This window comes from Danio rerio, chromosome 16, assembly GCF_052040795.2.
Source record: "Danio rerio strain M-AB ecotype USA chromosome 16, GRCz13ab, whole genome shotgun sequence".
Classification (NCBI taxonomy): domain Eukaryota; kingdom Metazoa; phylum Chordata; class Actinopteri; order Cypriniformes; family Danionidae; genus Danio; species Danio rerio.
This window is the reverse complement of record NC_141036.1, coordinates 33,663,459-33,680,558: the sequence shown is the minus strand read 5'-3', so window position 1 is coordinate 33,680,558 and position 17,100 is coordinate 33,663,459. Positions and strand designations below refer to the sequence as shown.

At 33.7% G+C, this 17,100-nt stretch overlaps 2 protein-coding genes and 1 long non-coding RNA gene across 7 annotated transcripts in view; 2 read left to right on the top strand and 1 right to left on the bottom strand.

Annotated features, from left to right (window-relative positions):
- LOC141378215 (uncharacterized) overlaps window positions 1–3,261 on the bottom strand; it is a 36,564-nt gene extending 33,303 nt beyond the window's left edge. For 2 of the 3 annotated variants that reach the window (XR_015511542.1, XR_015511539.1), the window contains exons 1-2: window positions 3,066–3,261; window positions 338–447 (exon numbers count right to left, since the gene is read on the bottom strand). This is a non-coding gene — a long non-coding RNA (uncharacterized LOC141378215). Of the gene's footprint in view, window positions 1–25; window positions 448–3,065 lie in introns of all 3 variants that reach the window. The other variant, XR_015511537.1, reaches the window with a different exon arrangement.
- Window positions 1–17,100, top strand: part of tlr18 (toll-like receptor 18) — a 50,000-nt gene that overhangs the window by 15,094 nt on the left and 17,806 nt on the right. The gene's annotated exons all lie outside the window — the stretch shown is intronic.
- Window positions 1–17,100, top strand: part of si:ch211-113g11.6 — a 40,359-nt gene that overhangs the window by 19,633 nt on the left and 3,626 nt on the right. For 2 of the 3 annotated variants that reach the window (XR_015510548.1, XM_087285950.1), the window contains exons 6-14: window positions 368–475; window positions 3,075–3,214; window positions 3,304–3,479; window positions 7,284–7,392; window positions 7,545–7,746; window positions 9,108–9,223; window positions 10,377–10,546; window positions 10,646–10,701; window positions 13,717–14,098. Coding sequence is in view for 2 of the 3 variants with exons in the window: in XM_087285950.1 (XP_087142076.1) it covers window positions 368–475; window positions 3,075–3,214; window positions 3,304–3,479; window positions 7,284–7,392; window positions 7,545–7,746; window positions 9,108–9,223; window positions 10,377–10,546; window positions 10,646–10,701; window positions 13,717–14,063 (1,424 nt within the window). In the remaining variant the exon portion in view is untranslated. 3 annotated transcript variants of the gene reach the window in all.

Below are 17,100 nucleotides of genomic sequence, written 5' to 3'. Positions count from 1 at the left end.
CAGTAAATGCAAAAGAACAACTTACAAAGAGAACAACAATCCCTGTAGTATATGAAACAGAGAAATCTCTCTTTAGCGCTCTAAATGTCAGATACAAAGTTCATTATTTTATATGCCACACGGCCGAAAGGTCAACACTGATCCTGAAAGACGTTGAATGTCTCTGCAATGTCTTTATCTGTCAGTCAGAAAGAGGTAGTTTGCAGTTCATTCGCAGCCTTCTGTTTTAGTCTGAGTATCAAAGTATTGCAAACATTGCTAATTCTGAATCAAAGTGTAGCGGATTCTTTGATTTGACAGGACTGTGTAGTAACAGAGCTTTGGCTGATGGATATACTTATCTCTCTCTTTCTCTCTCCTCATTTAGATGAGAATCTGTACTCTGCTCTGTCAGCGGCTGCAGGACAGACTGGCTCTATCCGTCGCACATTCGGCTCCAAAAAGCAGCTGAAGACAGAGAATAAATGGTTACAAAGTGAGTTGACAGTTGTTATCTATACTACATTAAAGGTTTGGAGATTTTCTTGAAGGACGGAGCTAATGGATTCAGGTCTGTTATGACAGCAGAGCAAAAACAAAAGCTGTTTTGGAAATTATTTTTAAAATGTATATCATAAATAATTGCAATAAAACAGGATTTTAAACAGATTTTTAACTGAGCAGATAATACATTATGAAATGTTATTAGTCAATTATTGTATGTGCTCTTGCTCATTTATACCCATGCATGCTCAATATATACAGAAAATACAATCATGTATTCATTCATGCACAGATATCCATACATACACTTGTACTTCACCATACATAATGACTTGTTTACTCATTATACGCCTACAAACATATAGATACTCATATATTAGTCATATATACTAATGTGCATTTATGCACAGAAATTCATACAGTATTTACACTTGTACTCATTTATAGTCATATCTACTTGTGCACTCATTTATACTCCTTCATACATGTGGATAGTCGTATACTTGTATTCTCAAGTGATCTTTAATTATAATGTACGCATCCACATCTACTAATTTTTACCCAAATATACACTCATATACTCGAGTACTCATTTATACTCATATCTCATATATATATATATATATATATATATATATATATATATATATATATATATATATATATATATATATATATATATATATATATATATATATGTAAAAGTATTTATATGTATAATATGATGTTTAACAGAGCAAGGACAATTTTCACAGTATGTCTGAAAATATTTTGTCTTCTAAAGAAAGACTTATTTGTTTTATTTTGGCTAGAATAAAAGCAGTTTTAATTTTTTTTACCATTTTAGGGTCAAAATTATTAGCTCTATTAAGCTATATATTTGATAGTCTACAGAACAAACCATCATTATACAATAACTTGCCTAATTACCCTAACCTGCCTAGTTAACCTAATTTTTCTAGTTAAGCCTTTAAATGTCACTTTAAGCTGCATAGAAGTGTCTTGAAAAATATCTAGTCAAATATTATTTACTGTCATGTAAATTAGAAATGTGTTAAAATAATCTTCACTCCATTAAACAGAAATTAGGGGAAAAAATAAACAGAGGGGCTAATAATTCTGACTTCAACACACGCACACACACACACACACACACACACACACACACACACACACACACACACACACACACACACACACACACACACACACACACACTCAAGTACTCGTATACACTTATATACTTGTATACTCAAGTACTCACTTTTTCTGATACTTATATTAGCAAGTACACATATACACATGTTCTCATGTATTAATTCAGACAAAGATACAATATTTACTCATTCATAAACACGATAGCCTCAAATGTTTTTGAACTAATTTCATCTCTAAAGATTATGTAATGCATTTTAAATGTAAATTTATCCACTTGCAAAAATTAATCTAAATGTAATTGATTGTCTTCACTACAACTACTGTACTGTATATCAAAAGCTATCATCAATTTAGTTTATTAATTAAAGATCTCCAGATGTTTTTGTATAACAAATATTATAGAGGTACCATTTTAAAATCTTCATCGTAGTTATCCTTTAAAATAGGTAATTGCAAAATTTTGTAAAGATATAGATTTGAAATGTGTATCTGTAAAGATAAAGAAGAGAGTATTATTCATTTATTATATGAATGCATTTATACACAATTCTTTTGTTGTGTTCTTTGTTTGTTAAACAAGTTTAATTATTGAATTGGAATTCAAATAAAGATATGTTTTATTTTTAATGAGAATGCTGTTGATTTCAAAATTTGGCATATTGTCAATTTGCTCATTATATATGGGACATTTTTTTATTCATAAATGTAAATGGGCAGTGAAAAAAAAATAATTTTAATCACTTTAAAATAAAAATAAGTCATTACCTGTGTACGTTAAAAGAAACAAGAAATACCAAAGCAAAAAACTGTTAATCATTTTAAAGCCTTAAATCAACTCTGAATAATTGTAAATATTTTATATTTCTTCATATATTGTATTTATTTTATGTTATTGTTATGTTTTGTGCTCTAAAATTGCAATAAAAAGTGAGTTTATTAATATATATATATATATATATATATATATATATATATTTTTTTTTTTTTTTTTTTTTATTTATTTATTTTTTTTTTTAATTCCTGTCATAGAAGCTATATTTATAATTTAAAATGTCATTATTTAGTCTTCAGTGTTCACATGATCTTATATACAAATTCTGTGCTGATGATTACTGACAGTATAGTAAATTAGTGATAAAATTATTTTTGGAAGTTGTGATATATTTTATCAGCACTGTTTGATCAATAGAAAGTGTAAAAAACTGCATTTTTTAATTATGTATTTAAATAAATATATTATTTTTCAGTTTTGCTAGTAATGAAACCCAAATTATTGAGGATAAGTGAATGTTGCCATGTTGTGCCTTTCAAATACAGCTATACTAATAGCCCCACAACTGTTGAAATCAACTAATACTGCAAATGGTTTACTATACTTTCAAATGCAGCATAGTTTGAATCTATAACAATACCAAATGTCTTACCCTTCTTAGATCCGCAGTTTGCAGGAGCCGCTGTGATACCACACGAGGAGAAACTCAAAAATGAGATCTACTTCTTCTTCAGCGAAGTCAACAGCAGCTCCAGTCTAGATGAAGAGCCGTACAGGGCACGGATAGGACGAGTCTGCATGGTAACAAGCTTTTAGCAGTTCCTGCTTCATATACAGCACACTGCTGTAAGGACACAAGCTTTCGGATGACCTTTATATCTGTGTTTCAGGTCGACGAGGGAGGGCTTCAGAATGTGCTGCCTAACTCCTGGACTACATTCCTGAAGGCACGTGTGATGTGTGGGAAATCTGGTACTCCTGTACAGTACAACAACTTCAAGCAGGCTTTTGTTCTGACCTCTCATCTCCGCACTGGCTTGATCTACGGCATTTTCTCCAATGCCTGGTAAGCAGATGTCTGAGAGTCTGAGAGTGAGTAGGATGGTAGCATTTGACATCAGACTGCTGAATAATGCCTCTGGCAGAACTACATTCAACACAGAAAAACATCCCTATAGATTAACGCTCAAAACACATACTTATATATATACATTTTTGTGCCAAAATTTTGGTCGCCCAACAGTTTTGGCGTTTTAGAAAAGTTTTAATGACCTTCTAGATATAAGACTGGTCTCTGCATTAAGATATAAACAGATATGTGCACAAAATTGAGAAAGTTCAGAGTAAGATGGCTCCTGCTAGTAAAAGATGGTAATTAGTATGCATCCATATACCAGACCCAGAGTCTATCTTATAATTTTTGTGTTTTTTTTAAGCTTTTTTCCTGTCCAGGCAATCCCATACTGCCTCTATAATACTATATTAAGGTCTGGACTCTGTGGAGGCCATTTCATGACTGTTATATTTTATAAATATCAAGAATATCTATAAATATCATATAATTTTATTCACTCATTTTCTTTTCCGCATAGTCCCTTTATTAATCTGGGGTTGCCACAGCGGAAAAAAATCGACAACCTATCCAGCATATGTTTTATATATGTTTCAGCTGGAACCCATCACTGGGAAACTCATATAATGTCAGAATCAATAATCAAATCAAATCACTTTTATTGTCACATCATCAGCAGCACGTGTACTATGATGAGTGAAAAACTTAGGTGCTGGCTCCAGACAGTGCAAAATACAGACAGTGCAACTTACAACAGCATACTCCCAAAAAAACAAAACAATATACAATTGGCAATGTTGACAGTAATACGTAGAAGGCAATGATTATAAGTACAATATAATTTTCTATAAAAATCATTACTTTTTAGTTGAAAAACAAGAGATTATTATATTAATTATATTATATTATATTATATTATATTATATTATATTATATTATATTATATTATATTATATTAATTATTTTATATTATATTTTATTATATTATATTAATTATATTATATTTAATTATATTATATTATATTATATTATATTATATTATAATATAAATAATTATGCTAACATGACTAATCTAATGGTGGCCAATGACTTTTGCACAGTACGGTTTATTAAAAAAAGCCCTTACACATAAAACCACATTTTCTCTAATGAAAGTTACATACTTTTTACCATCTTAAATGTGCAACTTAAATTTCCTGAAGCAAGTTATAAAATGTAATTAGTGTTAAGTATGCAAAGTGTGTGTGTTGGTGCAGATGGGAGTGATTTTTGTAAGGTAGCACAGTTAAAACACAAAGCTAGTTCCACTTTTAGTTTTGATAAATTTGTTTTGGCTTGACCTTTATGATGAAATGTCATTTATAGCAAATGCCATTTGCCTTTGTTTTAATGTAATTTATAAACCATTTCTGTTGGTTTTATAGGTCTCATTCATTTTTTAAGGGATTTGTTGTGTGGTGAGGGGAAGCAAAATACATTTTTATAATGTTTGTAGATGTTTTGCTGGTCTATGGGTAGCCTGTTTTACATTATTTGTTAATGATTTTTTAAAATGTGACTTAGACTATACTTGTACTGTATGATTTTCCACCTTTCAACAATACAATATACAAAAACCGAAGATAAAGTCTTGTCCAACAATTTTTTTCTGGAAAATACAGTACACTACCTGACAAAAGTCTTGTCGCCGATCACAGTTGTAAGAGCAACAAACAATTACTTGACTTCTAGTTGATCATTTGGAAAAGTGGCAGAAGGTAGATTTTTCTGATGAATCATCTGTTGAATTACATCCCAATCATCACAAATACTACAGAGGACCTATTGGTGAAGAAAAAATCATAGTTGTGGGGTTACATTCAGTATGGGGGGTGCAAAAGATATGTAGAGGATGACAACATTAACAGCCTGAGGTATCAAGACATCTGTGTTGCCCATTATATTACAAACCACAGGAGAGGGCAAATTTTTCAGCAGTGTAGCACTGCTCCTCAGATTTCAGCATCCACATCAAAGTTCCTGAAAGCAAAGAAGATCAAGGTGCTCCAGGATTGGACAGCCCAGTCACCAGACATGAACATTCTTGATGAACTGGGGAGTCCTGCAAGAACCTTTTCTTTGCCATTCCAGATGACTATTAATAAGTTATTTGAGTCATAGCAGAGATGTATGGATGCAGTCCTCCAAGCTCATGGGAGTCAAACACAATATTCATTCTTTTTCTACTGCACCATGACTTTATATTCTATACTGTACATTATTTCTGTTAAGTGACAAGACTCATGTCTAAGCAAAGTCAGACCTTACTGTCCTAATTAAATAATTAAAAATCAAGGCATGATATTTTATTTTGGTAAAATAATTGTAATCTAGAGGCCTTTGCTTTTCATATAAGCCACTTCTGATACCAAATGATCAACTAGAAGTCAAGTTATTATTTGTTGTTCCTAACATTTATGTAGGTGACAAGACTTTTGTCAGGTAGTGTACAGATATACAAGTTTTAATATCATATTAACAGTGTCAATATTGGTTGACATTGTATATTTAAATATATATTCCCCCTCTTTTTACATAACAATCACATAAAACCAATTAATTAAAGCACAAATAAATAAAATAAACTGTGATGTTAAATGCAATCTTTGGCAGATTTCAAAATGACAAATTTTTGTACAGTTCATTACATTCTTACAGATCTTCACTTGAAGTCTTTTGTTTTGGTCTTTCATTCATTCAGAAAAAAATGTATAGAATATGAGCCTTTTCTTATTTTTTTTTCCCTTGAAAAATTTAATTATAAAATTTGGTTAACTTGGTTAAAACAAATGGCAACACAGTGGCACAGTGGGTAGCATTGTCGCTTCATAGCAATAATTTGAAATTGACATTTCTGTGTGGAGTTTGCATGTTCTCGTGTGGGTTTCCTCCAGGTGCTAAGGTTCCCCCCCGCAATTCAAAGACATGTGCTATTGGTGAATTGAATAAGCTTAATTAGCTGTAGTGTATGTGTGTGAATGTGAGAGTTTATGAATGTTTCCCAGTACTGGGTGGTGGCTGGAAGGGCATCCGCTGTGTAAAACATGTGCTGGATAAGTTGGCAGGTTCTTTCCGTTGTGATGACCACTGATGAATAAAGGGACTAAGCCAAAGGAAAATGAATGAATAAATAAATGAATCAATCAATCAATCAATCAATCAATCAATCAATCAATCAATCAATCAATCAATCAATAGTTAAAACTTAATAACACACAAAACAGGCAAAATAATCTGCCACTGGTGAAAGCAAAATATATATATATATTTTTTTTGACATACGATTATTTAGCTTACCCCATTGGCAGATTGTTTAGCTTGCTTTTAGAAAAAACTCACTTAATGTTGGCATTTTATTTTTTAAAACAAGACAATATGTTTGCTTGTCTAGAAAAGGCTTCTTGATTTAAGAATGTTTAGATATTTGGATTAGAAACAAAGACGAAAATCTAAGTAAGATAAGCAAATGTTGCAGTGTAGATATCTTATCACCACATCACAACTGATTCATTTGCAGCCCGTTTGGTCTGCTGTTTGTTTTTGATGTGCAATATGTATTTAATATTGGTTTCAGATCTTCAAAAGATATAAAGCATTTCACTAATTTTGTAGATAATGCTTCTGTGAAAAACGTATCATGAGTTAAAGACCAAAATGTAAAAAATAATTATCAGCTAATTAGTTTTTGCATATGAGCGAAGGTGTACAGTAATGCACAGGCTTCAAAAATCTGTGTCTCCTGTTTATGTTTTTCAACAGGAACACGACCGTAGTATGTGCGTACTCTATTGAAGATATTGACAAAGCCTTTTCTTCATCCAAACTGAAGGGCTACAACTCACCGTTGGCAAATCCACGTCCTGGAACGGTAAACACACAAAGTCAAAGCAAAGTCAAAATTAGCTTAACAGAGGTTATACAGTATTTTTAATCACGTTCTTATGCATTTTAACACATCTATTAGATACTAAAACAAAAACACAACCTGATTCATCATTTGTGTGGTCTTCCTCCATCCAGTGTGCTTTCAAGAATAACACTCAAGCTCATAACCAGAAGATCCTGAGTGTGATCAGGGATCACCCAGAAATTGAAGAAGTGATCGGCCCGGTCCATGACGTTCCTCTGGAGTTGTCTGTTCAAGACCACTTCACTCATATTGTGGCAGACACAGTCTTGGCTGTCAATGATGAACACTACAGCATCATTTATCTGGGCACAGGTACAGTAAACTGCAGAGAAATGTGCTAAAGAGCATGAGTAATTGAGATTTTTTTATAGCTAGAGATGCATTGATATAAGGATTTTTGATGACACTGACAAATAGTAATTTTCATATTATTTGGTAGCACTTTACCATAAGCCTTTATATATAATGTACTATAAAAGCATTTTAATGCATTATTTATGCTGCGTAATGCACCTCGTAATGTACTGTATGATGTCATGATTGATTGTCACTGCAGTATTTGTTTATTCATTAGTACACATTCAGAATGTTTAATGCATTCAATCATGACAAAGAACTGACTTCAGTAATGTGCAAGAATAAATCACAGTACAAAATACATTATGAAAGCTTTTATGATGTATATATTTTTTTTAAATTAACTTTAAGTGTTTATTTTAAAAGGAATACTTTATTTTTCTTCTCACCAGATACATTTTTTTATTAAAAATAACAATAAAAAACTAATATTGTAAAATTTTATTATAATTTAAAAAAAATGTTCTTAATATTTCTAAATGAATAAATTATAAAATGTCATTTATTTTCTGTTGAATTTTACAGCTGCATTTTTTTTCAGAAATCATACTAATGATTTGGTGCAAAAAAAGTATATTATGTTACCATTTAAATGACAATTTTTTAATATAAAACCTTCATTAAACACAATTCATCAAGCACACATTAATATGGATAAAATATGATTGAGCAGCAATAATAACTGATCACAATAAAGCAGCCAAATTAGCATGTTAAAATGATATCTGAAGGATCATGTGACACTGAAGACCAGAGTAATGAAATGTCGAGGTGATAGAGCTTTTTCAGTAGCAGCTCCAAGACTTTGGAACAATCTTCCACTTTCCTTAAGAACATCTCCTACTTTGGAGTCTTTTCAGAAGTCACTGAAAACATTTTTTTTTATTTAGCATTTAATCACGTGTAGTAAGTTTTTGTGTTTTGGCTCCTTCCTTGCAAGTTTGCATGTATTATATGTTTTATGTACAGCACTTTGGTACCCATTGTGGTTGGTTGAAAGGGCTCTAGAAATAAAATGAGTAGAGTTAAGAGTAATATTCCTGAATTTACAGACTTTGAATCACAAGAACTGAACATATTCTAAAATATATCCATGCTTACTTTAATATTTCACAAGAATATTGAAATGCAGCCTTGGTGAGACTATAAGAAACTTCTTTCAAAAAAACAAACAAACCTGAATGCTAATTAAAATTTCTATAACTAAATACAGAATACATCAAACATTCATTATGGCATCCCATACATTTTTCTCTCATTCTGTTACTGTTTTGTTAATCTTTTGTAATGCAGTTTTTCTTGTGTCTTCTGTACAGAAAAAGGTAAAGTCCTGAAGGTGCTCCACACCATAGAAGGAGCCTTTATCATCGCACAGTACTCCTTATTCCATGACGACAGTCCTGTCACCAACATGGCCATCGACCCCAAAAAGGTAGAGACCTGCTTTTTGAAACAAGACACTACAAGTGAAAAACTAAATAAATATATTTTAGTCAACATTGGAAGTGGTTTATCACCTTTCATCAAATCATTTTAAAACTATTGAACAACACCCATTTTGGTTTCAGGACAGTTTAGATTTTTTTTTATCCACTTCGAATGTTGACTACTGTAGATAACATCACTTGAATAAATTATAATAATAGTAAATATAATATATATAATATGTAAATGATAACCATATGAAATATGTAAATGTTTAATTAAATATGTGCAAATTTGCATAGAGGTCTAGCACAAACATTTAAGCATTGGATAAAGTCACATTTAAAATACTTGTTTGTTTTTATTTATTTCTTTATTTGACAAAAGGAATTTTGGGAATCTTTTTTATGTATCACTCCATAATTCAGAAAATGGTGTACAGTTGAAGTCAGAATTATTAGCCCTACTGTCAAATATTTCCCAAATTATGTTTAATAGAAACATAATTTGTCTTATTTGATTTATTTTGGCTAAAATGAAAGCAGTTAAAAAAAAAAAACATTTCAAGGTTAATAGTGTTAGCCCCTTATATGTGTTGATTAACTAAGATGCCTAATTAACCTAATATAGCTTTTAAAGTACACTTTAATCTGAATACTAGCATATTAAAAAATATCTAGTAAAATCTTATTTACTGTCATCATGGCAAAATAAATTAAAGAATATATATATATATATATATATATATATATATATATATATATATATATATATATATATTTCAGGAGGGCTAATAATTCTGAAATTTGAACTGTATACATAATCTGACAAATTAAATCCCTCTGTATAAATCTTTATAATATACCTATGTATAAAAATGTTTGGTGTATATGAGTCCTGCTTGGAAAAATAGTCCAAACTCTCAAAAATGATGTGCACTGTGAACGAAAAACCTGCCTACAGTGTCTTGTTTTACATTAAAATAGGCCAATTTTAGCCTGCAATGCTGGATCACATTATTCTACTGTAATATAATAATATTTAACATTTTTACTTTACAGCGAAATGTAATTCAAAGGCTGTTCACATAGTTTTAAAAAATAGTGTTTGATCATAGGAGGCAGATGGCGCTTTCACCTCTGTATTGTGCTTTGTGCCAGGGTCATCTCTACATTGGCACACAACTTGAAGTGCAGCGCCTCCCTCTGGCGGACTGCGGTCGTTACGGTCTCAGCTGTAGGGAATGCATCCTTTCACGGGACCCATATTGTGCGTGGGACGTGCACAAGAAGAAGTGCACTGCGATCACCACAGGCAGCATTAACACCGGGTACATATGCACTAGCTAATGTAATAAACCAACAAATGATGCATCACTGCTTTCATTTCTGAAGTAAACCGATTTTTGTGTCTTTCTTTTTGAAATCAGAAGCCTTATTCAGACGCTTGACCACTCTAATGCCTCAATCTGTGGCGATGCTAAAGGTAGGTTGTTCAAAATATTTTTTGTTGTATTGTATTACATTACACTTTACAGCACTGACTGAGAAATTTGAAAGCGTTCCAAACTGTTTCAGCATCCTCCTGTTTCCTCTGAAACATCCAGTTTTCATTCCTTTCTTATCACTTGCCTGGGAGTATTTAATTTGGAACTTGTTAACCTTAAGTTACTTTGAAATAACTCAATAACTTGAAATAATAACATGCTTGTCATGCATATATTAATATATATTTGAGATAATGCTTATTTTATAAATTAAATATTTATATGTAATACAAAGTCGATGTAAATATAAATATAGGTAAATATTTAGTTGAATTTTTTTGCAATTTAGGTATTTTTTATTTATATAAACACAGTATTTATACACAGTGAGTACACACAATTAATGTAAATACAAACTTATTGTGGATGCGATCAGTCTTTTGAAAGCACTACTTTAGGCCTGTCACAATAATCAATATATTGACTTATCACACAAAACATGAACATGACCTCAATCATTTTTGGTGTTTTTGGTGCTGTAATATATATATCACCTTGTAATGAAGTTTACGGCCCTTTGGCCGCCGGGAAGAAGGAGGCGGAGAACCGACGCCGGTTTAAAATATTTATTAATAACAATGACGGCAGCTCCTCACGGAGACTGCCGCCTAAACCAAAAACAAACGGACGGCAGCTCCTCACGGAGACTGCCGTCAAACTGAAAGCAAAAGTAAAATAACATGCCCGAGCCCGGTCCTCTCTCGGCTTCCTCTGCCATCGGTCCTCCTTTTATGGTCCAGAGCTCCTTCCGTGGGATCCGAGGCAGGTGCGCACCGCACGTGTATCCACTTACGCGGTGGCCTCACCCCGTTCCCACGGCTCTCGGCCACGCCCCCTCGCCACATACCCCCATCTCCCATCACAGGCCGGGGGCACCCCGTGGCTGTGCATACTCCGGGGGGGGGGGGGGGGGGGGGGGGGGGGGGGTTTGGCGCCGCAGCACCCGCAAGACCTATATGAGACGGGCCGAGAGAAAAGGTGATGGAAAAAAAAGGAGGAAAGACAGAGTAGACCGAGAAAGGGGAGAGAGGAAAAAAAAAAATAATAATTGGGGTTCGGTTCTCCAGACACGCTGCCACTCGGTCCTCCACCAGCTGAGAGATGCGACGACGTGCTGGGAGCCCTGTGGAGGAATCTATCCACCCGTCCGTCTTCTGGCGTCCGGCGGCGGTTCTCCTGGCTGGCTGGCGGCATTTCTGGTCTCCTGCTCCGCTCCCGCTTCGGTGGATGGATGCAGGCTCTGGCATCATGGCGGATCGCGGCGACTCCCCCGGGTTCTGTGGGATGGCTCCCTTCAGCTCTTTCCCTTCCGGCGGTGAGCCCCGCGTCCCCTGCTCCTCCCCATGCTGGGAGACGGCAGCAGGCAGATCCTTTCCTCGCCAGCCTCAGGCCGCCCCGGCACTCTGGGCAGACGGACGGGTTTCTCCCCCACTCGGGTTAACTCCCGAACACTCGCCCCCTCTCTCAGCTGCGAGGGCATCTGGACAACGCGTCCCTCCTTCTCCCGGGTTTCGGCACCCCTGTAATGAAGTTTACGGCCCTTTGGCCGCCGGGAAGAAGGAGGCGGAGAACCGACGCCGGTTTTAAATATTTATTAATAACAATGACGGCATCTCCTCACGGAGACTGCCGCCTAAACCAAAAACAAACGGACGGCAGCTCCTCACGGAGACTGCCGTCAAACTGAAAGCAAAAGTAAAATAACATGCCCGGGCCCGGTCCTCTCTCGGCTTCCTCTGCCATCGGTCCTCCTTTTATGGTCCAGAGCTCCTTCCGTGGGATCCGAGGCAGGTGCGCACCGCACGTGTATCCACTTACGCGGTGGCCTCACCCCGTTCCCACGGCTCTCGGCCACGCCCCCTCACCACACACCTATACAAAATACATTACTTGCAAAATTTTAGCTGATTTTAACATCTCTATTGGATGTGTCAGTGTCAGTATGGGTAAAAAAACACTTTAGTATTAACTATAAATTACCAACTGAAAATAAATCTGGTAGCAGATATTGCAGCCTCTGTTACTTTTTATCTTGCACTTTTTTTGTTAACATTTATTATTATTTATCTGGGATATACGTTTTCAGATTCTGATTCCAATATGTAAATTGTCAAAAGTACTATAATCAAATGAAATATTCTTAAGAATAAATGTAATGTAATGACTAAGGCGTTGTACTTTTACTTAAAAAAAAAAAAACTACAATTAAAATAAAAGGAAATTTAATGTATATGTATGTATGTAAGTATCTATGTATGTATGTATGTATGTATATATGTATGTATGTGTGTGTGTGTGTATGTATATATATATAGATGCGTGTGTGTGTGTGTTCATTAATTTTCCTTTTATTTTAATTTTGTTTTTTTTTTCATTTACAGATTTTATTTAAAGATACAATTTTAATTATTTTTCTTTTTTTTAAATATTTCCTAAATTATGTGTGACAGAGCAGGGAAATTTTCACAGCATGTTTGATATTATTTTTTTCTTCTGGTGAAAGTCCTATTTGTTTTATTTTGGCTAGAATAAAAGCAGTTTTTAATTTTTTAAACACTATTTTAAGGTCAAAATTATTACCCCCTCGTTAAACCATCATTATACAATAATATATTATATAATAAACCTGCCTAGTTAACCTAATTAACCTAGTTAAGCCTTTAAATGTCGCTTTAAGCTGTATAGAAGTGTCATAAAAATATCTATTAAAATATTACTTTCAGTCATCATGGCAAAGATAAAATAAATCAGTTATTAGAAATAACTTATTAAAACTATTATGTTTAAATACGTGTTGAATAAACAAACAGGGGGGCTAAAAATTTGGGGAGGCTAATAATTCTGTCTTCCAACTGTATATTGCTAAATAAATAGGCACTGTCCTTTATGTACACTATAAGTACCACATAATCATTTCATCACACTAAAACATTTCCCACCATTCTCTAAAACAGCTCCTAAAGCCCGCAGCACTATCCCCAAAGAAGTTTTAGTAGATAAAGATGGGCCGGTCCTGCTGCCCTGCCCCGTTCGCTCCTATCACGCCTCTTACCGCTGGGAGAAAGACAACTGCATCAAGACGTACCCCTGCACCATCTCAGGCTCCTCCTGCGTCCTGGCTCCGACCCCCGAGCTGCCCTTGAAGGAGGGTGTTTTCCGTTGTCTGGCGGAGGAGAGCGGCCTGCAGCAGGAGGTGGTGTCCTATAAGCTGGTGTTCAACGGTGGGCCACTCTCCACCTCTCTGGCCTCCACACTGGGCTCCACTCTGCTGCTGGCTGTCACCGCACATTGGCTCCTGTAGATCCAGATTAAGGAAGAAACCAGTGTTATGCTAAGGTCAGCAGAGCATGAGTTCAGCTTAACTGCAGGAGCGGCTGGTCTCGGTATAAACTGAGCTTCTTGTGTCTTATTCGGAGCAATCACTATAGAGCTGCACGATTAATCGGTAAAAATCGCTAGCTTAATTCAGACACCCACATTATAATAGTTTAATTATTTTTTTTATATTTTATTTATTTATTTTATTTTTTTCAAAACAGTTCAGAACAAAACAAACAAAGAAAACATTTTAAAGGAACATGGAAGCAAAAAAAGGCATACCATACAAGTGTCAAAGTTCACCAAATACAATCTCATTTACATTGTTTCTATTGTTGATAAAATGTTGCTATATAAAATTTTATTAAGGGTTACATATGAAAGATCAACAGGCTACAAATATATATAAGTAAAAGCACCACAATAAAATGAATGATATACATTTTTTAACAATCTGTAATTTGTGTGTTTATTAAAGCTTTGATGATTATAGTTGTACAGTTGGTTCAAACCTGCATTCGATTTATTTTTTTCAGACAGTGTTACTATTTCTGTTTTATAAATATTATAATTGCCACAGAAGGTCTGGGGTAAGTTTAAACACACTGATGTCTACAGTAGCGGTAGATTAAATTATATTAATTTACATATAAATATATCTGAGATTAAAAAAATCTAAGCAACTTGACGCTTCAAATGAAGGTTGTAGTAATTACACTGTCAACTTCAACTATTAAAAAAGTATTTGTCACTCAATAATGTGTTCAAGCGATTCAAAAATGCTGATTCATCAGGTAATGAAACGTTCCAAGTTTTTATAAATGAGTCGTTGAATTGTTCATTTAAATTGAAGTTAATTTAAATTATAACCATTTAAATTAAAATTATATTATTATTAAATTATAAATTATCCGTTTAAATTATATATAATTATTTTTTAATCTGCAGTTAATTAAAATTTCGTCTGAACATCGAATAAATGATTATTTTCTGTAATAATGTCATCTATTCAGGATCATGGGAGAATCGTGATCTCTAATAATAAATAAATTGCGATTTTATCCAAAATCGTGCAGCTCTAAATCACAAGATTTATTCTTTTCTTTGAAGGGCCGAGAAAATGCCTACTATCGTCTCATTTAGCGAAACGCTTGACCATTACCAAACTCCAATGTTATGTATAACATGAACTTATATGTAAGTGAACTTTCATCCTGCCATCTGCCTGAAGCCAACATTTAGACTTATATACTGTATGTTTAAATATCTAATACATGAGGTTTGTGTACATTGCTTGCAAAATGTTAGTGCCATCATTCAGATGTTTCAGAGGACTGCTTTGCTAAGACATGGAATCCCAATCAGTTCTTTAACAGTTTGTTTTCTCATTTACACTTTCCAGAGAAGTTCAGTCGCATTTAGTCAAACGCATCAGTACTATCAAATCAGATTCAATCAAATCACACAATAAGAAAGGCGATTGACAGTATGCATAATACGAATCAGTAATGCAAACAACATCGAATAAACGACAGATTTAAATTTAGCTTTAAAATATTATTATTCAGTTTAAGTTGGTTCAGTTCATAATAAAAGGATTGTTCACTCAAACATTGGTAATTTATTCACCCTCAGGCCATCCAAGATGAAAAATCTGATTTTTTTCTTGAGCAGAACATTGAAGTTTTTTTTTCTTGATGACTCACAAAGTGGAGGTCAATGGTTTTGGTACTTGTTACAATGGTACTTGTTAACAATATTATTATTCATGACACCTGACGATATATTTAAATCTTGTGAAGATAATAGCTTGTTTTTAGGAAAAATACAGAAAGCCTGCATTTTGGACAATGGTAACAGAATTTGTCTTATTGTTTGACTTTAGAAAAATTAACTTAAAGTCAAGAGAAAACCTGAAAAGTTTTTCAAAATTTGGAGTCCCTTTCTAGGATTCCTGAAGGAAGCTGATACAAATCTTTTCTCTGTGTAACTTGTATAACCTGCGATTGATATACCATTATTGTTATATGATGCACCTTTATATTATTATTGTTATTTTTAGTTATTTATTTTATTTTGTATGTTTGATTTTGATTTCTGTTGTACATGCTACAAAAATTAATATAGACCGTGAGAAAAAAACTAAAACTTGTGAATTTTGTGAATAAGTCTTGTGAATTAAAACTATTAAAACCGAACAATATTTATAACATTGTTTATAGTACAACATAGTATTTATAACAACACAGCTATGTAATGTACATAATGTGTATAACATAACATATGACAGACCTCATTGTGCTGTATCAATAGCTATGTCTTTTGTTTTCTCAACATGTGTACCTTTTGACCCTAAAAGTGTGCCTTTGTCTCTTAAAGGTTGTACTGAAGAAAAAAGTCACCTATACATCTTGGATGGCCTGAGTTAGAGAAAATCAACAAATTTTGCATAATTATTTCTTTATGAATTGACTTGTTTTTACAACTTTAGTAAAGTATTACTTTATTATTGTGTAACATTGAATACACCAATGTTCATTATCGTTTAATCTTTGTGCCTAACACATGAACTAATACAACTTGAAATGCTTAAATACATTAGTTTTGCTATTCGTTTAAGTTAATTGGTTATTTAGCATACACCTAATGGTGTTACCAAACTGAACCTTATTTTAAAGTCTTACTTTTTTGGTATGTAGAATTGTAGAGGAGTACAGTACGTGCTGAAACATAATACTGTTATAAATCCTTCAGTATTTTCCATTGTGTGCCATTAGGACAGTTCTGAAGCCTTAAAACAAGGATGAGTCTCTGCAAGGGCCACATCCGAAGCACAACTTGCAAACTGAGCAGAACCTGCAGAATCTGCTGGCTTTGTGTTTCCATTGAGTCATTGCGAATGTTATTTCAGGAGTACATGCAGCTGATTTGTTTTGCGCCTGTTTGCAAGTTTGAAATCACTTATCAGTCACAGTTTGAAATATGAGCTGTAAAACGATCCTATACGAGACACAGATTCA